The sequence below is a fragment of the Archocentrus centrarchus genome, assembly GCF_007364275.1.
Source record: "Archocentrus centrarchus isolate MPI-CPG fArcCen1 chromosome 18 unlocalized genomic scaffold, fArcCen1 scaffold_23_ctg1, whole genome shotgun sequence".
NCBI lineage: Eukaryota > Metazoa > Chordata > Actinopteri > Cichliformes > Cichlidae > Archocentrus > Archocentrus centrarchus.
In genome coordinates, this window is record NW_022060145.1 from 5,440,515 (window position 1) to 5,464,759 (window position 24,245).

The window sequence follows — 24,245 nt, forward strand, 5'->3', positions numbered from 1 at the left end:
TTATGCCACACTACTTTCCTTTTCATCACACATACATCCACGCTCATTCAAGGCTTTGCAATCACCAACAGTTCCCTCCCTGTCACAGGTATTCCCTGCACTGTTCCTGCTAATCTCTCCATTGAGACAAGCGTCCTTGACATTAATGTCCTCAGCAACGCTTGCACGATGAAAAGCTGATTTGAGGGTTACACTCCCCGGCTGCACTCCTGAACAAATAAATGACACGGGAACTTCAAATCTGCTATAAAAATACTAGATGTGAGCATGTTAATGCAACTGACTGAGCATGTGTTTGTGTAGTCATCTGTAAGTGCAGGTCTGCTGCTGAGGTATGGATTCGATCCATGTGATCACTGACTGTGTGCCTGCTGGTCACCTGCGTGCAGCGAACAGTGTGTTTTTGCAGTCAGTGGCCTTTCTTGAAAGAGGCTGGTGATCCTGGTTCCGTCTGCATGTTCTACAATTACACACCCATCTGGGTTCTGGACACAAACCACCAGATCCTCCCGGTTCAGCATCACCTAAAACAAGAATGCATAGTCAGCAAGCTAAGTTAGCACTGAAAAGCACAAGGTGATTTCAGAATGAGTCTCATTTCTTACACTATCCCATCATTCAAGGTACTCCGAGAACATCAAAGCGTGAACATTCTGAAATGAGATTTCTGCCTCGAAGCACTGCAGGAATCTTTTTAATTCTCAAATTTTTATTATCAACAACAGTGCCTTGTGAAAGTATTCGGCCCCTTGAACTTTTAAACCTTTTGCCCACATTTCAGGCTTCAAACATAAAGATATAAAATTTTAATTTTTGTGAAGAATCAACAACAAGTGGGACACAATCATGAAGTGGAATGAAATTTATTGGATGTGTCAAACGTTTTTAACTGAAAAGTGGGGCGTGCAATATTATTCGGCCCCTTTACTTTCAGTGCAGCAAACTCACTCCAGAAGTTCAGTGAGGATCTCTGAATGATCCAATGTTGTCCCAAATGACTGATGATGATAAACAGAATCCACCTGTGTGTAATCAAGTCTCGTATAAATGCACCTGCTCTGTGATAATCCCAGGGTTCTGCTCAAAGCGCAAGAGCGTCATGAAGACCAAGGAACACACCAGGCAGGTCCGAGATACTGTTGTGGAGGAAGTTCAAAGCCGGATTTGGATACAAAAAGATTTCCCAAGCTTTAAACATCTCAAGGAGCACTGTGCAAAGCAATCATATTGGAATGGAAGGAGTATCAGACCACTGCAGATCTACCAAGACCCGGCTGTCCCTCTAAACTTTCATCTCAAACAAGGAGAAGACTGATCAGAGATGCAGCCAAGAGGCCCATGATCACTCTGGATGAACTGCAAAGATCTACAGCTGAGGTGAGAGAGTCTGTCCATAGGACAACAATCAGTCGTGCACTGCACAAATCTGGCCTTTATGGAAGAGTGGCAAGAAGACAGCCATTTCTCAAAGATATCCATTTAAGTCTCATTTAAAGTTTGCCACAAGCCACCTGGGAGACACACCAAACATGTGGAAGAAGGTGCTCTGGTCAGATGAAACCAAAATCGATCTGTTTGGCCACAATGCAAAACGATATGTTTGGCGTAAAAGCAACACAGCTCATCACCCTGAACACACCATCCCCACTGTCAAACGTGGTGGTGGCAGCATCATGGTTTGGGCCTGCTTTTCATCAGCAGGGACAGGGAAGATGGTCGAAATTGATGGGGAGATGGATGGGGCCAAATACAGGACCATTCTGGAAGAAAACCTGTTGGAGTCTGCAAGAGACCTGAGACTGGGACGGAGATTTATCTTCCAACAAGACAATGATCCAAAACATAAAGCCAAATCTACAATGGAATGGTTCACAAATAAACGTATCCAGGTGTTGGAATGGCCGAGTCAAAGTCCAGACCTGAAGCCAATCGAGAATCTGTGGAAAGAGCTGAAGACTGCTGTTCACAAATGCTCTCCATCCAACCTCACTGAGCTCGAGCTGTTTTGCAAGGAAGAACGGGCAAGAATTTCAGTCTCTCGATGTGCAAAACTGATAGAGACATACCCCAAGCGACTTACAGCTGTAATTGCAGCAAAAGGTGGCGCTACAAAGTATTAATGCAAGGGGGCCGAATAATATTGCACGCCCCACTTTTCAGTTTTTTATTTGTTAAAAAGTTTGACACATCCAATAAATTTATTCACTTCACGATTGTGTCCCACTTATTGCTGATCCTTCACAAAAATTTAAATTTTATATCTTTATGTTTGAAGCCTGAAATGTGGCAAAAGGTTGAAAAGTTCAAGGGGCCGAATACTTTCGCAAGGCCACTGTAAGTTAGGCACCTGTGTAAATTCAGAAGAAATTGAACTCTCTTGCCTGATGGGTGATGGGGTCTGTAGCCTTTAAAGTGAGAAGAGATTTGGTAGGTATGTGTGTGTGTGTGGTCCCCAACAGTGCAGATGCGATCTCCACATGGTGTTGTAGTCAGCCAACACCCGCTGTGATCCTTAACTCCCTCCTTTATGCACTGTTCTATAGGGAAGACATGCAAAGAGAGTATAACTGGACCACTGAAAATTCATTATCCTCCCAGCAAGCGCCCCCGTCACATTCATTACAAGATGGAGGAATTGCTGTTTTGTATTCAGTGGTACGCCAGTCTAACCTTCCTTGCTGTCCTCAGATTCCTGATTAGAGATTTCTTCCTGAACCTCAGAGTCAGAGACCCACACTGGACCAGAATCCTGACTGAAACTGACTGAGCCATCAGCAAACAGCACCTACAGTACAAAATAGATGAGAAGGCGGAAAGAAACTGGGATGATTTGTGTGAGTAATTCACCATTTTTATGTAAGAACTGGTGCAGCTCAGCAAGAACTACCCGATATGTGCCTCAATATGAATGAGCGTACCTCTGTGGATCCATCTCTCATGTAACGGATCACAGCTCCCTGGCTGGTGATAACACGGGACAATTCTTTGGAGACAGATGCATCCTGAAGATGCCTTGCCTTTTCTCTGGCATGAAGAGGAAAGCTTTGTCTCACCAAAATACCCTTTTCTTCACCTGGACACAAAAACACACAAAAATTATCTAATATATATTTGAGTATGGCTCTGTAATATATGTAGAATGGTTAATGGGAATATAGTAGTTACAGAAAATTACTGCATGAGCGTGTTAGCAGGTAAATTTGAACACAGAAGATATACAGTCTATGTGTCTAAGAGCACAGACAGTGGTCCTACTTGCACCAAGGATGGGGTTTTGAAAAAATTACACTTGTGAGGATACACACATTAGTGTATGGCTGTGTATGTACTATAAATTCCAAACAAATCCATCACTAACCTTGTGTATCTTCTTGTAGAAACTGCAGCAGGAGCCCATTGGGAACAGACAGGCTGAGACTGTTGAATGGACTTGATTGCACTGCTGGTTGGCCTTCACAACCCTTAGACATACATTACATATTGAGTGTAATGACACAACATATTTCACGGTTGAAAACCTCTGTGTACACATACTGTACATGTATACGCGTGTTAACCTGGGACTCTGGAGGTCTGATCTGGCTAAATGTGGCTTGTGTCTTGGAGGAAACTGACTCCACATTTTTTCCTTTGGAGCAGCGGGTGGAGGAAGACGAAGGAATGGGGTTGAGGATGGCTGTCTCTGGCATTTTGTCTTTGGTTTCCTGGGAAATTACTATAACAACAATAATTATAGCTTTATTTTAAAAAGCACTTTAATAATATGTACGTGCATTACATATCATGCAGGACATTGTTAATCAAACAGACAAACCAACACAACATGAAACATTAAATAGAAACAGGTCACTACAAGTACAGACACTAAATAAAGCTTATGATAAATACAGTAAAAATGTATAAAAAGCTGTGATTTAAAAAAAAAAAAAAAAGCTATGTATTTAGAACTCGTCTAAAAGATTATTAGCACTGACTGTTCTAGTTTCAGACCATGGAAAGCGCTTAAAGTTAAAACCATTTCCACTTATTCAATTCAGGCTCTCAAGGGGCTGGAGTCTATCCCACCTAAAGTTAAGTGTGACCAAAAATATTAAAATTAATTTCTAAAGTTAATGGCAACCAGTATAAGGAGAGCTAAACATACAATAATGTGCATATCTTTTGAGTTGAGCACCCATGTTTGAACTAACTGCAGAGTCCTGTTCATTTTGTGTGTGCGTGTGTTTTTTGCTATAATCCAGAACACAATAAATTTCCAAAGTCTAGACAAGATGATATCGATGCACGTATACCCTGCTCCATGTCAGAGTGAGTGTGGAAGCACTGACATTTTTGAAAGCCATCCCCCCCCCCCCCCCCCCCCCCAAGAGGATACATTATTGGACAGACCTGCCCTACAATGAAGATAAGATTCCTGACTGTGGGTCTGAGGAAGGAGAGGATGTGATCTTTGGTGTGCCGATTAGAAATATTTCAGTTGTATTTTCATGTAGTTGGAGGAAGCTTTTGAAAACCATCTCCTCATTTCTGAAAGGCAACACATCAGCTGATGTATCCTGCCCTTTTCCACTGTCTTTCAATGGGACATGGAATTGGATGCCTTCTGCATAATTCTGACGAAGAATAACAAAAATGTAAATAGAGAAGAAGAAGAAGCGCTAAGCATGGATCAATACCTGTCCAGAGGGGCTACTAACGTGAAGGCCTGACTATGCTACATGTAGTGTCAAAATCTTGCACTTGTTTAATCCAAGCTTACTAAATGTCAGGAGCCCTGAGTTTATTAACTCCTCAATAGGTGTACTTAATCTGTTTTAATAAAAAAAAAAAAAATTGAAGTTCATTTTAAAATTGCATGTATGTCTAAGTGTAATACCTTTGTATTCTCCTGCAGGACCATAGAAACTGTATGAAAGTCGGATTTTGTTGTCAAGCACTGCTGAGAGGGAGCCCTGCTTTACTGTTTTTACCTCTACAGGTGCAGTCACTGAAAAGGACAACGCGGACACACACACACACACACACACACACGAGCATCAGTATCATACACAGTAACTATAGATTTCACACAGATGGATAAAAAGAAACCTAAAATTATAACAAGTCCTCATACTGCATGTAGCAGCTTTACCTCTACAGTCCTTCTCTGGTTCAGTGTTTTTATTGCGTTGGGTCTGAGGAGGATGTTTAGCAGGCTCAACTACAACTTGGTTGACGTGTGTGTAGAAATGATGTCCATCCTTCTTCACAGCGACTTTCAATTGGCTGGAACCTGGAGTTAAAAAATATGTGTTACTGTAACACTTACATGTCATTTTTCTAACAATGGAACAAAACTAATAAAAGCAATGTTCCTCCAGTTCATTAAGAAAGAAAGAAAATTCTTAATGAAATATGGCTGCAGGAGGGGGAGAAACAATGTGCAAATGATTTAACTCTTCAGAGTATATATTTACTCTTCTGTAGTGACAGATTTAAAGCCTTTTTTTACATTTTTGGTCCCTGTACCTTGAACAAAGCTGACATTCTCTACAGAGATATGTCCGCCATCTGAGGGGAAAAGGTGCTGGAGACAGCCCGACACGTGGATCAATTTTCCATCCATGCTGTAGCCTGTGAAACCCTGCACATTGCACAGACACATAAACATGCACAACCATATACACACAGTCATTTATTACTTAAAAAAACAGAGTTGTTTGACTTAGCAAGACCTTGATCAAAACATAAGCTGGTTATTTAACAGGTTTTAAGGTGTGTGCTCTCACATTGAAGGTTTCCTCTGCCTGGTGCACTTCTTTGTTTTCATCCACAGGGGGTGCTGTTGTAGTCGTTGACTCTGTGGGAGGCTTGGCTGAGCTGCTGGCTGTCCCCGGCCTGCTCTTCTTGTCACCAGATGAGGTTTTCTGTTTCTTGCTGTCTGACGACCTGTCCTGCTTTTTCTGCTGCTTATCTTTAGGCAGATCCTCTTTCTTTGACGTTTTGGGCTCTTCCTTCTGCCGCTCCTGCTCTAACTTCCAGGCCTGTGACACCGTGCACACAACATAAACTGTAACCAAATACTTTTGTGACTCTAAAATAGGTCAGTGTGGCTGTGCCATACCTTAAGCAATGACAAATCTTATTTTATCTCTAAAGATACTGTACATTTAAAATAATGATGGACAGTAGTCAGTGAAACTCATTAATTTAACACTTAACTGCTCTGTGAAAAAGCATCTGAGTGATACAAGCAATGAGACTGATCTATGAAATGCTCCGTGTGAGATTCATGCACGTGTGTGTGTTAGCTTGTACTGACTTTAAGAGAGTCTTTTCTGATGAAGCCTGCCACGCTGTCTTCCTCCTTTGCAGAACAAACAGTTTTTTCATCTAGCCCGAGAAGAAAACAAATGTTATATGCATATAGAGGTAAGTATACTTACTCTAGCAGAGCCACAGAGGCCACTATAGTGCAGTACCTTTTGGAAAATCGAATTTCTGGCTGTCGTTTCTGTCTTGCATCGACTCTCTCTTTAATTCTTCCTCTCTTGTCCAGTTTGAAATTTTATCTGCCACATGCTCAAAGTAATCTCTGTATAGAGAGAAAGGATGACGTAGAGCGGGCTGCAGATAATCCATAACATTGCACATTTATACCTCTTTAATTAGTCCAGGAGTAGAGACCTACCTAATGCAGTAATTTACTCAGTTACACTGTGACACAGACATTGTAAATCCATGGAAGCTCTTACACAGCAAAAGGTATTTACTATTCCTCCTGTAACAAGCATGCACTTAAAAATCTGGGCTTCATATCACACCTGAACTTGACATCGGTGTGAAGGGCCACATCCCAGAACTCTTTGGCCTGGCGGTGAGGACTCATGGGATTGTGGCAAAAAATATACTGGATGTTGTTGTGGCTTCCTCTGAAGGTGTCCAAGCAGCGGTATTCCTCTGATGCTAACTGGAGCACCTACATGAAACAAGAAAGTCAAAATGTTTTAGCTTTAAGTAAAAAAAACATGAAGCACATTAAAATGTTTTTTCTCTGCTTTTTGAAGGATGCGCAACATACTATATAACCTCAACTTTGTTTAGTTTGCTCAACAAATACATCTTGAACTGCTCTCTTTTACATTAAAAGCATCACAGCAAAGACGACTTTTAACACGTAGTAACTGCAGTTGTGTCTAATCTGACACCACGAACATATTTAACAAGGTTAAAAAGATAAGTCACCTGCGGTAGGACAGCGGCATTGTGGTGCTCAGCATAGCGCCAGTGAAGCAGAGATCTCAGCCTACAGCTCTGTATGTCAGATAAATCCAGGTGGCTGCACACTCTACCACTGTACTCCTGGGAAAAAAACAGCATTCATCACTGTCATTTTTTTAAATTGTTTTTAATTAAATCATACAGAGATAAATATAAGAATAATACCTCTCTGTTACCAGGCTCGTCGGTAAGAAATGTTGAACCTATAGTAAAAAAAATGAAATACATAAGTGAAGTAATGCAGTGATGTTGAGTGAACCACAATAAAGTTTCATGAATGGACTGTACCCAGTAACGTACTGCATGTAAGTGTCATAACATAACAGTAAGAGAATGAACCGACGTAACCTCGGACCTTCGTTCCGCATATTATGAAGCTGCTGTTTAGCAAAGGCTAACGGGTCATCCCAGGGGATGACTGTCGATGGCTGCTGCTGTGCTGGACCTGGCGTTCCAAGTAACACACCCTGTTGATCCACCGTGGTCAGCGGCATCGCCTCAAAGACACTCTGATGAAAAAAACGCTCCACCTCCGGCCACAGCACGTTATCTGTAGGATTGGAAGCCGATGGATTAAGAGCTTTATCACAAGACAAACAAAAACTGACTAAAATCTTACTGTGAGTAGCCATTCTGTTTGATGCTGTCAAACAGAACTTAATAGGTACAGTGAGCTGCCTCGAGGCCCAAAACACAGGTTCTGACCATCTGTGCAGTAGTGTTGTAGCTGCTGTTTGATGGACATCCAACGGGATTTTCTGTCTTTCCGCTGAGCGACTGACTCAATCAGCTCCCACACCGGAGCCTGCCTCATCATGGACGACTCCACCTCCGCTGGATCGAAATCCTGAACCACCTAAGAGGGTTCACATGCATGTACACAAACACGCGGCTATGGCTGCTTTTTTTCTTTGTATCATGTAAAAGTTCCACATGAGCAATATAAAAATTAGATTCTACATAACTAGGAAGAAATAAGCTTACACCAATGTCTCTGAAGCGCAGCGCCCGCTCATCGTGGTGTCTGATAACCAGAGATTGCTCTTGCTTCTTCTCAGTCTCCCTTGCTCCAAATGTTGCCACTAGCCTCTGGCACAGATAAACAAAGAGAATAAAATTGAGAGACATTAATGAACTGTATACTGTGCTCTGAGTGTCACTGAGAATCCAGGACTCATTACTACACTGGCTCTCATAAAACCGTGAAACTGTGTGACAGCTCACTTTTCTGAAGTGACGTTCACAACGTCATTTGCAGTTAGATAGAGATCAATTCTGTCTCCATGACGGGAGACTAAATTTCTGTTGCTGCTGGTATGATCAACAGCTCCTAACATTTTGTTGAAAAGCCAAATATATTAATTACGAGTACTGTTAATCTGACCTAAAGTTGGGAAAACTCAACACAAACAGAGGTGTTTGGGGATTCTGGAGAGGCCTGTGTGCACATCTGGCTACTAAAGTCATGTAAACTATGTTTATTTTGTGCTTTCTGTGGTGTTTGTGGAACAATGTTGGTGCTGAAATGTGAATTTCACGTGTGCAGGAATAAAAAGTCAGTTTAATTCATATAATCTTTTTTGATAAAAAAGCAGCTTCAGGGATTTTATGAGAAGACTGAAAGTCTAAAAGGGGCTTATGGAAGATCATATTTGAAGAAATCCAGATTGTTCCTCTATGCTCATGGTTGCTTTATCAGTACCTATAATAATATATTACACCAAGAAAATATCCTGGATGTGTCTGCTCCAGTTACTCCTTGAATATAGCACCATCTGCTGGTATGTATTTGTAGTGCAGTTACTCTGCAGTATGCGAAGTATGTGTTATTATTTCAGCATTACGCAATGAAATTCAGATTTATCCCTGCAATGGTAATTATTAAAATATTGGGATATTTCTTGGTGAATGCATATTTGCTTTCATTAATTAGATTTAGAATATTATTCTTCTGTTAATGTATACATGTGACTGAGTTATGATTTTTAAAATGTGAGCTTGAGGTGTTAAATGCAATTGTTAAAAACACAAAAACATTTTGCTTGGTAAAAATAAAAACATCTTCTAATACACAAACAACAAGCGGTAGACGACTTGGTTTTCCTGTCACATGTTCTTTCTATTCAGGGAACCGAGTGTTTTACCCCCACCCACTCCCCCACACATCACACATGAGCCCATCCTACTTAGGGTATGTTGCTGCAAGTGCTCTATTACCATGACACAAGGGAGCTGGTGTGGATTTGCTATTCAGCTTTAAGTGTTTGACACTAATCCTGCCCACTGAAATATGAGCCTTCTCTTTCTGAGAGACGCAGCGCCTTCTGCCTTCCGTTAAGAGAGAGGAAAAAAAAAACAGTGTTGCATTGGCCGGGAATCGAACCCGGGCCTCCCGCGTGGCAGGCGAGAATTCTACCACTGAACCACCAATGCTTCATGTAAAGCACTGTAGCTACATATTTTTTTGTGATTTTCTCAGGTCTCTGTGTTCATAATGTGTGTGTTATATGTGTGTTATAACGCAGTAACTATACCTTCTTATCCTCTTCATTCTGTACTGTAGTTAGGAGGTTATTTAACAAGCAGTGTCTCTCCTCTTCTGTGTGTATCAGAGGCAAGAATCTTTGGAGCATATAGCTGACCAGTTGATGGTCTAACCAGGGACCACTGAGAGGTTTGGACTCCTCAGCCACATGGGGCAGGGTAGACAAAGATTGCTCTGCAGACATCACCACCTAGACATGCAAACAGTACAAATTCCGATGTGTCCCTTAGCGCTCATTTTAGTTATTCATTAATCAGTCACACAAGATCTACCCGCCGTCTGTTAGACCACAGACTGCTGCTTTCACACACAGTTAGTGACGGAGCAAAACTACACATCTACACAACCAAATGCAAACATACCTGTTCCAGCATACAGTGCAAGATCAAAGGCACAGAGCAGGCCTCAGGAGGAACCAGGTCCAGCAGGCTGTTATAGTAACACATGTCCACATCTACAGAGAGAGGAGGCAGCCTGGTCCCTATCCACCAAGAAGGGACGACAGAAAAGGGGAAAGTCTCATTAGGAGGTTTAATTCAAAATGACAAACAAGACTATACCAGAAATACTGCAAAGGACTGAGAACAAGAGGAAAAGTTTCACTTTGGTCTGTTGCGACTTCCTCCTGGACTGACTTCTTCTTGGAGAGTGGAGTTGTGAGAACTGCTGGCACAACCTGGCACAAGAAACAGAAAAATAAGGATGTCAGTGCAGAGGTTCAGGACCAGTGATTGTGGGTCATATTCGCAGTGTTTTCAACAATTCAAATAAAAAGGGGTGCTGCCTGATTGTGAGAGCATTCATTTCAGACTAGAGCTATCCTCCTCAATATACATCCTGAAAGACACTGTTGCACATCTAGCTACCAGAATATCAATATTTTTTATTTTCATAATGTAACTGCACATCTTTGGGTTTTTAACAAGCCAAAAATGCAGGGTTAAGTGCAGGGCAGTGAACACTGGTTTGTACCTAGTGCCTTACAGCCACCCCTTGTGGCCAAATGGATAGGACACTGGTCTCCTAAGTCAGGAATTGCAGGTTCCAGAGTTGGCTCTGGGGTGTGAGCAGAGTGGCGCAGCGGAAGCGTGCTGGGCCCATAACCCAGAGGTCGATGGATCGAAACCATCCTCTGCTACAGCAGTCTTTTATAAGACAAATCAATTTAGGTGTATGAACACTGACAGTTAACTCAAACTCTATCTTTACCTCCACAGGGTCTGGATACAAGCCAAGAACAGGCACGTCGGTGAGTTTGAGATTGTTTCGGTATTGCTGATATTGCCTTCTCACGTTCAGGCAGTCGTAGATAAGACTGGCCACACCGTCAAAGATTTGGCTTCCCAGCTCCAGCTGGACATGCAGTACAGACACACACACAGACAAGGATTTCAAGTAAAAGGCAGGTCATGTGTAATGTGATTCTCAAATATAACAGAAGAGATACAGTAACTGAAAAAAAGCAATAAAAACTGGATAACAGAAAACGAGATAATGCGCAATATTATAAATGGTAAACTGAACAATAAGAATAGATGTGTTAAACACTTACTGACCATAGTCTTAGGGTCTTGTGCGAGAAAGTCAAGCATAAAGTCTGGAACAGTGTAGCTGAGCTGAACCACATCATGGAGTTTGGAGTCTGGTGGCCCACTGTCCAAAACCGGTCTCAGACCTGACCAGAATCGATCCAGCTTTCTGGCCTGCACAGCTTCTAGCATGCACAGAGGATGCAATGGTATGGTGTAAATTACAACATACGATAAATCTACTGTTTACTGAAGACTCCTTACCTGCATCCAAAACTGGAGAATCGCCAAGACGCTGCACATTTCCCTCACAGCTGTCTCGGTCCTGCTGCCCCTCGATATTTTGGGGGCGCTCCAAACACAGTTTGATGACATGAGATACATGAACACCTATGGCATCAAGCCCTGCTATCAAGTGCGGCTGGTAGAAGCCCAGTAATAGAATATAGTGTTGAGGACCCCACTCTGGCTCATCATCTATGACCAACAGACAAAGTCAGTGTGCTCAAAATTTTAAAGCACGCAACAGTCTGCACAGTGGCATTACTTCTAGCAGTGACACAGTCGAGCTACACTAGAGTAATTTTAGACATTTAGCACAATTTTTTTTAATCAGCCTTTACCTTTAAATGTAAGCGGCTCAACATCACCCCTGCGTTTCAGCTTGGTCTTCTTCTCCATGGGCGGTATCAGGGGTGTGTGAGCACCCTTTCCCTTTTTATCAGGGACCGCTGCCTTTTCCCCCTCAGCCTTAAACGGGCATCAACACAAACCAGTTTTAAAAACATGATCCCTGAGGAACAGCTTATCAAAATATTTTTTTCTACCAACAACTCTGAATCATATTGCTGGCTGTGCAAAAGCTGTTGTGAATTAAACAATGAAAGCAGAGTGAAATTTCACCCCAGGTCGACGCTGTTCATAAAGTATAAAGGAGTCATTAGAGTAGTGATTTACACATGTGCTTGGCAAGCAAAAGGTTGCTGGTTTGAGTCTGGCTAAAGATACAAATCCCCCTTGAGGTTGTGTCAGGAAGGGAATTTAAAAAAAAAAACTGCCAAATCAAACATGTGGAACTACCTGCTGTGATAAGTGAGCAGCTGAAAGCAGCTTTATTAACAATTAGAATCACTTATATAAAAGGCTGTTTACCTGGTTAGCGTCCGACCTCTGCTGATCACTGGCTTTGATAAGTAGCAGGTGGAACTTCAGTATTTTTGCCATCAGATCACAGGGAATCTCCTCCCCTGCATCGAGCAGCAGCTTAGCAGGCTCTGTAACCTACAAAAAAAAATAAAATGCACACACACAATCACTGTTACACTGAAACACAACACATTAAAAAGCATTGTTCTTTACCATGGTGTACAAATTCACTCCTGTAAAACCTCCCAAGCCTACCTGATAGAACATGGGGGCATCATCAGGTTTTTTTGCTTTGGGATTCCCCAGTTCATGGATCTGTACAGAGAAGCAACGGTAGCTTAAAAGGTGAATAGTTGATGACAGTTAGTATTCTGAGTTTTCATTAAAGTAGCCAGTTATGCAACAAAGGGTGCTAGTAATACTGACAACTAAAATAAACGAGTAGATCAACACATAGGTGAGAGCAATAAAATGCTAACTTTTTTTTTTTTTTTAATCTGATTCTTGTTCAATAAAACATAAAAAAAACCTGAAGAATGTATTCTCAACTATTTGTTTTCAGTTTGTTTAGCAAATTTAATGTGTGGAAAATATGGTCATGCCACAGCACTGCAGCAGCAGTGTAACAGTTTTATTTTTAAAGGAGACATATTATGGTTGTCCTTATTGTTTGTCATATCTATAGTCACAGTGGTGGATGCTGATATGAAACATGGCCTATCCCAGCTGTCATGGGGCAAGTGTCCAGTATACTCTGGACAGGTTACCAGTGCATCACAAGGGGAACAACCATTCATGCACAGTCATAACTGTGGCCAATTTAAAATAAAGCAAAATGAAATGCATGCTTTTGAACTGTGGGAGGAAGTCAAAGAATCCTGAAAGAATCCACACAGGTCAGCTGGTGGACTCGAACCCTCGATCGTCCTGCTGAAAGGCGCCAGTACAAAGGCGCTTTCTTACCCCTTTCTTAAGATAATTAAGGATAATTTTTAAGAGTAAACTATGTAAAGCTAGTCTAAGAGCATGCAAAAATAAAAATAAAGAGCTGCACATCAATACAATAGATCCCGCTAATGAAAAGCGTTTGAAACAAAGTTGGTGTACCTTTGCAAGCGCGTCGTCCCAAGTTAGCAAGCTGAAAAGTCTGCGTTGTGGTTGCTGTACGGCCAAAGCCAAAGCCTGGATCACTTCCTCCTTCTCCGGACCTCTCCCAACCACAACAGACACACAGGCCCGCCACGAGTCCTGGGGAGGCCAGCAGATTTTACAACATACTATTGCAATACACGAACATCATAGTCAACCAACCGCTACAGCTTACATTACTTCAGTTCATTCTTGTGCAGCTAAACTGATTGCTCGCGCTAGGCTCACCAATCACACAATTTCTGCTGAGATCAGTGCCGTGCGGTGAGGTTTGTGACGGGTGAGGCACTGACGTCTGGAGGGATGTTCACATATATGAACCCAAAACATAAGTTTATATTTCAATACATTTCGATTAATTATGCTTTAATCAACTCCATACTGTTCAAAAATGATGGCAAGAAAAACAAAATATTTAATGTAAGGTTAAAAAAAAATGTTTTCTTTTTTTTTTTTTTTGGGGGGGGGGGGGGGGGGGGGGGGGGGGTGTCTCCCTTTTTAAATAAATAAAAAACATGTATTGTCTTACCTTTATTTGAAGATGGGGGCAGTGCTGTCGCAGCTGTGCCCCCTATCGGTGCGGCACGGTACTTTCTGCCTCACCCTGTGTATTTTCACCAGGGGTGCAGCTATATATTTTCTGAGGTGTATGCAGACACATTTTTAGGCACCCCCCTTTTAGGCCCCAAGCAGAACGTGATTTGGAGCCCCCACCTCCAGCTGACCCCATCGCCAGCCACCCGTCTGAGCACCGCCAATATTAAGTTTATGTTGTCCATGCTTGACTGAAACACCCATTACTATTTATGCTGGCAGCTGGTGCATTTACAAATAATGTGCTCAAGGGAAGAACAGTCAAAATTTCACACAAAAAAATTTGGTCTTGTTTATTTAAATATTTATTTCTGAATGACTTGAAAATGAAACCTAGCGCTACGCCAGCTTCCAGCTTTGTTGGACAGTGTGCAGACCAAAGCAGATGGCACTAACACCCAGAAAGCTTAAAAGTCAAAGAAACATCCAAACTTTGAGGGATTTTCTAATTACACACTCCAAACATGTTAAATGTAACAAATCTCTCAAAGCTCAGTATCAATAACGCAGTCTCTCATTGGCTGCTGTCATTCCAACAACTTTCACCTGCTGCTCAGCAACCAAAAATTTTGCCATATGATTTTTTGATTGTCAGATGTGGCAAAAGTACTGACATTTTGTACTTAAGTAGAAGTACAAGTACTTGTGTTAAAAAATACTTTGGTAAAAGTCGAAGTACTGGTTCAACTTCTTTACTTAAGTAAAAGTAAAAAAGTACAGGCTCTGAAATGTACTCAAAGTAAGAAAGTAAAAGTAGCTCTTTGGAGGACATTTCTACCAGCTATTTTTGTGTAAAGTTAACCGAACCTCATTATATATTATTATTATAATAATATGAAATAATATTACGTGAGAATACAAATGTTATTCGAATCTAAATTTTTATTCTAATGAATGCTCTCAGCTTGAATCTTTTATGTAGGACACAAACTGTGAAAGGGAATTTAAACACAGCTCTAGTCTCAGTGTCCTCCATAGTAGAGGGTGACTGTGCCTCCACACCTAATCACGATCAGCTGTACTGGCTCTGCATGGGGGGAAGAATCACAACTTTCTATTGTGAGCTCCAGTAAATGATGTTGATGTGCAGGCTGTGATCAGCTGACCTGCTGCTGCTGCTCTGAGGTTTGCTGCTCTGTGTGGATGAACAGGTCTATGCGATAATATACAGTCAGTGGATTTTAAACCCACAGTTTGTTTTCCAATGAAGCAGCTGTTATTTAAAAGAAAAACATTGCCATGGTAACAGCAATGTTTAGGTCCATGTTAAAGAATACCCGGTGATGTCACAATTGTCTGGAATGTCACTTCAGAGGATATAATGTTGGGATTCTTTGAGCTTAAATCATTTATTAAGTAGGTCAGAACCTTGAAAGTACATCCACAGAATCTCTCCTGTTTTACACAGCGCACTCTTGTAAAGCGTAACCACAGAATTCAGTTGCAGATTTAGAGGAATATCATCTGGACTTGCTTTGTACACAAAGATGCCGCTCTTACTTTTGACACATCACGTACTTCCCTGGGTTTTTAAAAAAACCGCAGAATTCATCAGATCACAACTGGAACAATCTCAGTCACCAGATCCTACGGAAGGTTTGGAGTCCCAGACTGAAGTTCAGCAGAATGCAGCTGAACAACCCACCTCTGCAACTGAAAGAACTGCCTCTGATCCAACTCTAGCCGAGTTAGACGATGATCTTCCTGAGCCCAGAGACTTGGAACAACTGGGAGAAACTCAGAGCATGGCAGACCAACCCACCTCTGCTGTTGGGGGAAATGCTTTTGAGTTATCAGAGCTAGAATCTGATCCAACTCTAGCCGAGTTAGATGATCTTCCTGAGCCCAGAGGCTTGGAACCACTGGAAGAAACTCAGAGCATGGCAGACCAACCCACCTCTGCGACTGAGGGAAATGCTTCTGAGTTATGGGTGCAAGAATCTGATCCAACTCTAGCCAAGTTAGATGATCTTCCTGAGCCCAGAGGCTTGGAACAACTGGAAGAAACTCAGAGCATGGCAGACCAACCCACCTCTGCAACTGAGGGAAATGTCTCTGAGTTATCAGCGCTAGAATCTGATCCAACTCTAGCCGAGTTAGACGATGATCTTCCTGAGCCCAGAGACTTGGAACAACTGGAAGAAACTCAGAGCATGGCAGACCAACCCACCTCTGCAACTGAGGGAAATGTCTCTGAGTTATCAGTGCTAGAATCTGATCCAACTCTAGGTGAGTTAGAGGATGATCTTCCTGAGTCCAGAGGCTTGGAACAACTGGGAGAAACTCAGAGCATGGCAGACCAACCAACCTCTGCCACTGAGGGAAATGCTTCTGAGTTATCAGCGCTAGAATCTGATCCAACTCCAGCCAAGTTAGATGATGATCCTCCTGAGCCCAGAGGCTTGGAACAACTGGGAGAAACTCAGAGCATGGCAGACCAACCCACCTCTGCAACTGAGGGAAATGTCTCTGAGTGTGAAATGAATTCTTTCATCTTTTCACTGTCAGACTTCCCTCCGCTGCAGCGAGAGAAGAGCATGGCAGACCAACCCACCTCTGCGACTGAGGGACATGCCTGTGAGTGTGAAATGAATTCTTTCATCTTTCCATTGTCAGACTTCCCTCCGCTGCAGCGAGAGAAGTTGGAAAACAAGAGCGAGAAGACAGACATGTCCCCTGGACCAAAGATGGCCAGAAAATCAAAAAATAAGTCAGTCAGACGGAACGCATTTGAGTTACATTCTACGATCTCTGATAACCTGAAAATGCCTGTCGAAGCGACGAAATACCAGCCTGACCCAGTTCCTAGACCCTGGGCTCCTGCGGGCCCCAGTCCCCGGGCTGCAGCAGGTCCTAGACCCTGGGCTCCCGGAGGTCCCAGACCCTGGGCTGCCGCAGGTCCCAGACCCCAGGATGCAGCAGGTCCTAGACCCTGGGCTCCCGGAGGTCCCAGACCCTGGGCTGCCGCAGGTCCCAGACCCCAGGATGCAGCAGGTCCTAGACCCTGGGCTCCCGGAGGTCCCAGACCCTGGGCCGCTGGAGGTCCCAGACCCTGGGCTGCAGCAGGTCCCCGACCCCAGCCTGCCGCAGGTCCCAGACCCCAGCCTGCCGCAGGTCCCAAACCCTGGGCTACCGCAGGTCCCAGACCCCAGGCTGCCGCAGGTCCCAGACCCCAGGATGCAGCAGGTCCCAGACCCCAGCCTGTCTTGGCTGCAGAAGTCAGTAACAGAGAAAACAGACCTGTTACCCTGGAAAATAATCATTCAGTGAAGAAAGACCTGATGATGACGGAAGGCCGAAAGGAGGTCCAGAACCCATCTGAGTCCAGCAAAGTGACAAAGGAGGCAGTCACACCGGAATTGGGTGAAATGAGTTCTTCCATCTTTCTACGGTCAGGCTTCCCTTCGCTGCAGCCAGAGAAGTTTGCAAACAAGAGCCAGAAGACAGACATGACTCTTGATCCAACGATGATCAGAATATCAAACAAAAAAGCCAGACGGTCGCGTCGTAATTGGGTCATACTTGATGACGAACTCTGATAACCTGAAAATGCCTCTTGAAGTGAGGAAATATCGGCCTGACCCAGTTCCCAGACCCCGGGCTGGGAAATAAACAGTGAGCTACCAACTAGCCCCAACTGGTCGCGGCAGATGACCACCCCTCCCTGAGCCTGGTTCTGCCGAAGGTTTCTTCCTGTGAAAAGGGAGTTTTTCCTTCCCACCGTCGCCAAGTGCTTGCTCATAGGGGTTGTTTTGACTGCTGGGTTTTCTGTGTAATTATTGTAGGGTCTCACAAGACAAAGCACCTTGAGGAGACTCGCCTCAAGGTGCTTTTGATTCTAAGATAAAGACCCAACAACAATTACCAACAGTCAAAATAGTAATCACATCAATAAAGCATAATTCTTGATGTGATTTGGGGCTCAATAAATAAAATTGAATTGGACCAAAAAAGAGCAATCAAAAAACAAAGACCAAGAAATTAAAGTGTTAAATTCAAACATCAATAAAAGAATTGGGCAAATTTAAAAAAAAATTGCCTTGTCTTGTCTTGTTTTTTATGTCCTGTAATTAGGGTCACATTGATTAAAAGAAAATATACATAAAGGCGTGCACATATGCACCCACCAATAAAAACTGACAGACTGCTACAATTCACTACAATACATGGGTACATACGCAGACAAAGAGGGTTATGAAAACCAAGAAATTCTATTTTTGCCTTGAGCAAGTAGAAGAATCATATTTCTAGTATTAAGGAATGTAGATGTAGGATCCTTCATGGGGGTTGCACAGTTAGATAATAAATCATTATTTTTTTAATCCATTCTGTGAGACCTATGGTTTTAACAGAGAAGCAGACCAGAGAATTTACTACAGTTGTGTACAAAGTACTGTAACACACACCGGTGGAGAAAGCTAACAGAGATTTTTAACCAACTGTTGAAATCCTGACCTTCTCAGTGGTTAAGTACAGGAATGGCAGCTTTTAATGCCAAAATTAAGCTGTGCCCTTAAACAGCTACTTTGACCCTAGGCCAGGGGCCGGCAACCCGCAGCTCGGAGCCGCATGCGGCTCTTTCAGGCTTAAGCTGCGGCTCTGTGCGGTCTGCGGAACTAAATTATAAGTATCCAATTGAAGTGCATTTTATTTTTGTCAGTTCGGTTTTTGTTGTAGTTTTAAATTGGAACATTATTGTGATCTTGAAATATTAAAATAAAATAAAATAATATAAAAGCGGCTGCCCGGCTTCCGCTAGTATTTGCTGCTCTCAGTGTTTTCTTTTCCGTGGAAACCGGGTTCAAATGGCTCTTTCCGTATTAAAGGTTGCCGACCCCTGCCCTAGGCCATTAGCTGCTACAGTCATCTCAGTCACGGTGTCCCGTTACTAACCACCTTCAATACCAGACAACGCGTGTAATTCACATGTCAAACTAATAATAACGATGAGAGACCGGCACAACACAACTGATAACGCTGTAACTAAACACATAAACACCGACGTGAGCACTGTGAGTGCGCTGTCGCTAGACCTGTCTGCATCATACTTGGAGTGCGTGATGGAAACTACAATACAGGGAAAAAAATAAAAACACGTTTACACATGAAAAACACGATAGTCTGTGCGTTCTGATTTATCAACACCCTAAAGCTTTGCACGCTGCAGGAAACGGTTATTTAGGAGTGGGAGTTTTTGTAAATAATTTAAACATGGTGGTCGATGTGATGTGTTTTAGCGACACCCTGTAATCAACTTTATTCTGCTGTCAGCTATTGAGTTGCGTCTGTTGAAGAAAAACTGTGCAGAAATGTTTCATTATTTTAAAGATATACACAAAAACTGAGACACTGTTTCAGCCTGTGTGAGATTCTATTCTGACTTTGAATCATACTATGGGCTAAACTGTGTGGAACTTATAAAGTGGTCAGAAAAAGGATGAGATTCTGCAGCTATAATGTTTTCACCAAACTGACAGCTTTTATCACGCTCAGTGAAACAGCGTCGGTGCTAAAACAGAAACTAGGATTACACGTTTAATTTCCAAATCTGCTTAAAACGGACAGACTCATACAATAGTCGAATATGCGAGTAAAACAGCTGATTGAGTAGGCGCGCATTCTGCGCTCTGTGTGAGGTATCAGTGAAACACATAATAAAGCAGCCAGTATGGTGCTGTTTATGACAGACTACATGTCTTTGTTTAAGGAGCCTAACAGCTATCGTGAAACATACATAATAAAGACAAACCAGCTGTTGCTGTTGTTTCTAAAACGATCGGCCATTGTATAATGCTCCTAGCAGCACTCCGAATAAAGAGAGCCACCCAACTGTTGTTTTGGGTAAAAAGGGGGCTTTTTGTTTAAAAAAGAAGCATTATGGCTCCCTGGAACCCTGCTGCACCATGATATTGTTTAAAAGAGCACCTGTGTGACTGTCTCACAAATAAAACATTAGAATTATTGCAGTAATAGATTAGGAAATCCGCCATCCGCATCCTCTCAACATTTACTGTCTTCATATGCACAGATCTCACTTATTCATGACCTTATAAAATACAAGACTTCTATGACATAACTTACCGACTGTCTTTAAACCAGTCGGGGGGGGCAGGAGGAGGGGAGGTGAAGGAGCGCAGGGGCGCCTAATCAGCGCCGCGCCTCTGTTACTGATCATATCATATGCACAGCTGTTAAATACAGAAAATGCAACTAGAGAAATATTTTCCCCATATCGTTTTGGCGCCCCCCTCTTGTGCGGCGCCCCTATGCATTGCAATGCCCTTTTTGCGCCACTGATTTTCACCGTGCATTTATAACCGATCACAAAGAATAAACATGTCACACACATTCATTCAATATACAGTATTAGACTGTGGAACATCAGCATGTGTAGAGAGACAGCACTGGGAACGCGCCAGCCGCCTGCTTCATTTATTGCATGTGACACAGCGCCACCAGAGGTGAGACACAGCACTGCACTGCCTCACCCCGCATTTCTTCCATGTGTTTGAACAGGCAATGATTTTGACCATTAAAGTGTTGAAATAATTCAGAAAACAGTTTTATAGAACAGTCAAGTGGTCAAATGTATTTTCTCTTACAGTGTATCACAAAAGTGAGTACACCCCTCACGTCTGCATATATTTAAGTATATCTTGTCATAGGACAACACTGACAAAATGACACTTTGACACAATGAAAAGTAGTCTGTGTGCAGCTTATATAACAGTCTTCATGAAGCGCAACAATTCATCTTTTAAGATCCTCAGAGTTCTTTGCCATGAGGTGCCATGTTGGAACTTTCAGTGACCAGTATGAGAGAGTGTGAGAGCTGTACTACAAAATTGAACACACCTGCTCCCTATGCACACCTGAGACCTAGTAACACTAACGAGTCACATGACATTTTGTAAGGGAAATGATAAGCAGTGCTCAATTTGGACATTTACGGGTGTAGTCGCTTAGGGGTGTACTCACTTTTGTTGCTGATGGTTTAGACATGAATGGAAGAATAAATTTACACTGTTATATAAGCTGCACACAGACTACTTTTCATTGTGTCAAAGTGTCATTTTATCAGTGTGGTCCCATGAAATGATATACTTAAATATTTGCAGAAATGTGAGGGGTGTACTCACCTTTGTCATACACTGTATCATTGTTAGTACTTTACTTGACATGATGACAGGTGAGGCAGTGCCTCACCTGCCCCCCCTGACTGCACGTCACTGATACACACACACACACACACTCTCTCTCTCTCTCTCTCACACACACACACACACACACACACACTCTCTCTCTCTCTCTCTCACACACACACACACACACACACACACACACACACACACACAACTAACTACGACTTCCGGTCTGAAAGTTTCAACAGCATAAAAAGTTCAAGTATTATTATAACATTGTAACGCAAACAAAACTACAAATACAAACACAAATATTCACAAAACGACCGAGTGACCTCGTTAATAATTTTGACACTGTCTCCATTTGTTAGTAAGTTAACATCCCGTTTTAAAGCCCACCTTTGCTCTTAACTACCTGTACGGGCTGAGCGCGCCTAACAAACCGCCTGTAAACTCGGCTAACACCTGACCACTGCAAGACTCTCCCAGTGTGAAAAATATAAGTTTCCAACAAACAAATGAAGTGAAGCCAAATAAAGTAGTCAGAGAGACGACAAACCTCTTCAAATTCCGCTTTGATGAGCCCAGTCTCCCAGTTTTGATTTACTGCGCCTCCAGCAGTGCTGGGCTTTTTATCAGAGCCCTTTTTAGCGTCCTTTGGAGGCATTTCTGCTTACTGACGATTCAGGAACCCAGTGCAGTGAGAACAGTAATACAATTTTCGAGGTGGGGGTCAAATTTAAGTGAGTTGTCTCTGGCGTTTGCGTTGCCCCTGGTAACCGCTTGGGCACGAGCGTCAAGTAACGTTTCCAGAATAAGACTTCCTGTAGACTTTCAGAACAAAAGCTTGAAAGAGCGCGCTTCTCCGTTTCCCTATGCGACGTTTCACTATGTGTTATTTTAACAATAAAAAGTACAAAAACAAAGAATTAGAACACGTAAAGATCGTGTGTAATAAAATATGCTTCGTTTTTTAAAGACAAATCTTTTTAGTCTAATGTTGCTGTCGTTCATTGCCTCCACTAGATGGCAGTATGATGCATGGTCTAGCCGTACTTTCAAAGCAGGGTCACAACACCTCCTGAATTAAAGCGTTATAAACCAGATCCTGGTCGTGGCTTACGCGTGTTAGCAGTGATTGTTGTATTTGTAGCAGTATTATCAGCGGGCCCAGACACTGACACTGAAAACAGCTGGTTAGTTTGTGAGAATAGATCCGGAGGGCACCTTTTCCCTATTGCTTCATAATATGAGGCAAGTAACAGGATAGAGGTTAAATATAGCCGCCATATTCAAAAGCCTTCAATTCAGCGTTGACATATTCCTATTTTCAATCATAATACAGTCAATATGGAAGCAGGGAATGAGCCTTGGTCAGGTTTTATTTAAAATGTTAATTAGGTGAATACTCGGGCATAATAGATCTGAAGATGCAGGGGTTTCACTAGCCCAACCCAACACACTCTCAGACAACTATTAGCAATTCATGATTGCATGATTTCTATTCTTTCCAACAGGTCTGCTCTGTTTTAAAAGAACAGGCTATTCTCATCTGTTTCAAGTAAACCGGTGCATTTAGTGCTGTCGATTTACTGCCAACTGAAATGTGTATCCAGTTAAACAACTTCTCATAGAATTTGACATACTCTTTGCAGGGGGTAGACAACAAGTCACACAATACAATCTGTGATGTGAAAGTATTTCCTGTTTAATTTTGGTGCAACCCAGCTGAAGTGAAACAAATGAGAGATGTTCGCCGGCTACTTCTGAGAGTCAGACCGGCTGTTTATTTTGTTTTCCTGAGGTATTTTTTCTTGGCACATACCCTCACAGAGTCTTTATATATTACCCCACCTTTCCATGTGAGAAGCAGAAAAATGCTCAGTGTAAAAATGAAGGGCTTATATACATACTGGGCATCTGTTTATGGGGACTCATTAGCAGTGATTCAATTGAATTCTTCTCACTGTGCCCATCAGTGCGTTTTACAAAGAATTTCATGCATCTCCACACCTTTGGACTTGAGTCGTGGCCAGGCACAAATTGCTGATAAATGCACAGGGCTGTAGTTATGAGAGAGATATTGCCCAGGTGACAAACAACTTCCATTAGTTCTGCCATAAAAGGTCAGAAGTGAGACAACGCCCACCTGTGAGATGCCAGAGAAATCAGTTATGGAGGAGCTGTCAGCTCCAAACCTTCCGGAGGCAGTGTCCTACAAAGGTCACACACAGCAGCCACATAAACACTGTAGTGGCACTCAGATACCAGTCCATCCACATACTGAGAATAGCATAGCAACATCTCAAAATATCCATTTCTTTTAGGTCTACACTCCTGTTAAACTTGTGCATCACGCGCCTGCAGGGGCTATTTTATTACTTCCAAGAGCAGTCGTAAGAGTTTATTTAAAATCTCTGTGTACTTGCTGCTCAAAATAATGCACCTTGCACAACTAAATATCAGCTATCTCATTAGGGAGGAAATAAGACACCACATTCTTGGGAAGGTACTACCTGTATGTTACAGTTTATTACCCTCGAGGTATCAATTGTAAATCATGTTCTTATGACCAGCTTAACGCCATTCGGAGGCTACGTGTTCTTCACAGCTCACAAACCTTCATGTAACTGTGGAAGTAGTGTTACATGACTATGAAGGAAGTGTAACCATAATACCACCCAAAATAGAAATGTATTTATTTTAATGCAATCCATCAAATCAGTCCTATGATACATGCAGTCCTTGTCGTAATGGATTGGAAGTTTCTTAAAATTGTAGTTCGCTCCCCTTGATAAATCAGAGGAAGATGGGTAACCCATTACGCAAGATAGTATACTACTAAACGATCATGTCTCACACCACCACATCTACTCTTTA

The 24,245-nt window shown here is 42.4% G+C and overlaps 1 protein-coding gene and 1 non-coding gene across 2 annotated transcripts; both read right to left on the reverse strand.

Moving 5' to 3' along the window:
• Positions 1-2: 2 nt before the first annotated feature.
• Positions 3-22,126, reverse strand: spag17 (sperm associated antigen 17). Its single transcript, XM_030722669.1, has 30 exons — positions 21,925-22,126; positions 13,588-13,728; positions 12,736-12,795; positions 12,487-12,615; positions 11,958-12,084; positions 11,599-11,811; positions 11,362-11,519; positions 11,015-11,158; positions 10,409-10,481; positions 10,168-10,286; positions 9,795-9,995; positions 8,245-8,349; positions 7,966-8,116; positions 7,616-7,810; positions 7,426-7,463; positions 7,225-7,341; positions 6,804-6,958; positions 6,462-6,574; positions 6,302-6,372; positions 5,769-6,023; positions 5,509-5,623; positions 5,132-5,272; positions 4,877-4,987; positions 3,558-3,715; positions 3,359-3,461; positions 2,919-3,073; positions 2,671-2,785; positions 2,382-2,537; positions 380-524; positions 3-209 (listed from the first exon to the last, which is right to left on the reverse strand). Exons 1-30 carry the CDS (start codon positions 22,030-22,032, stop codon positions 152-154), a joined length of 3,930 nt encoding a protein of 1,309 aa, XP_030578529.1. The 5' UTR covers positions 22,033-22,126; the 3' UTR covers positions 3-151.
• Positions 9,623-9,693, reverse strand: trnag-gcc (transfer RNA glycine (anticodon GCC)). Its single transcript has one exon. It is a non-coding gene; the product is annotated as a tRNA-Gly (tRNA).
• Positions 22,127-24,245: the final 2,119 nt, after the last annotated feature.

Excerpts from the sequence above, each read along its gene's own strand:
- spag17 (XM_030722669.1), bottom strand. The coding sequence starts at position 22,032 with ATGCCTCCAAAGGACGCTAAAAAGGGCTCTGATAAAAAGCCCAGCACT. Across the intron at positions 10,482-11,014 it reads TGTATCCAGACCCTGTGGAG|GTTGTGCCAGCAGTTCTCAC; the intron begins GTAAAGATAGAG and ends TTCTTGTGCCAG. Across the intron at positions 6,373-6,461 it reads GAAATTCGATTTTCCAAAAG|ATGAAAAAACTGTTTGTTCT; the intron begins GTACTGCACTAT and ends TTCTCGGGCTAG.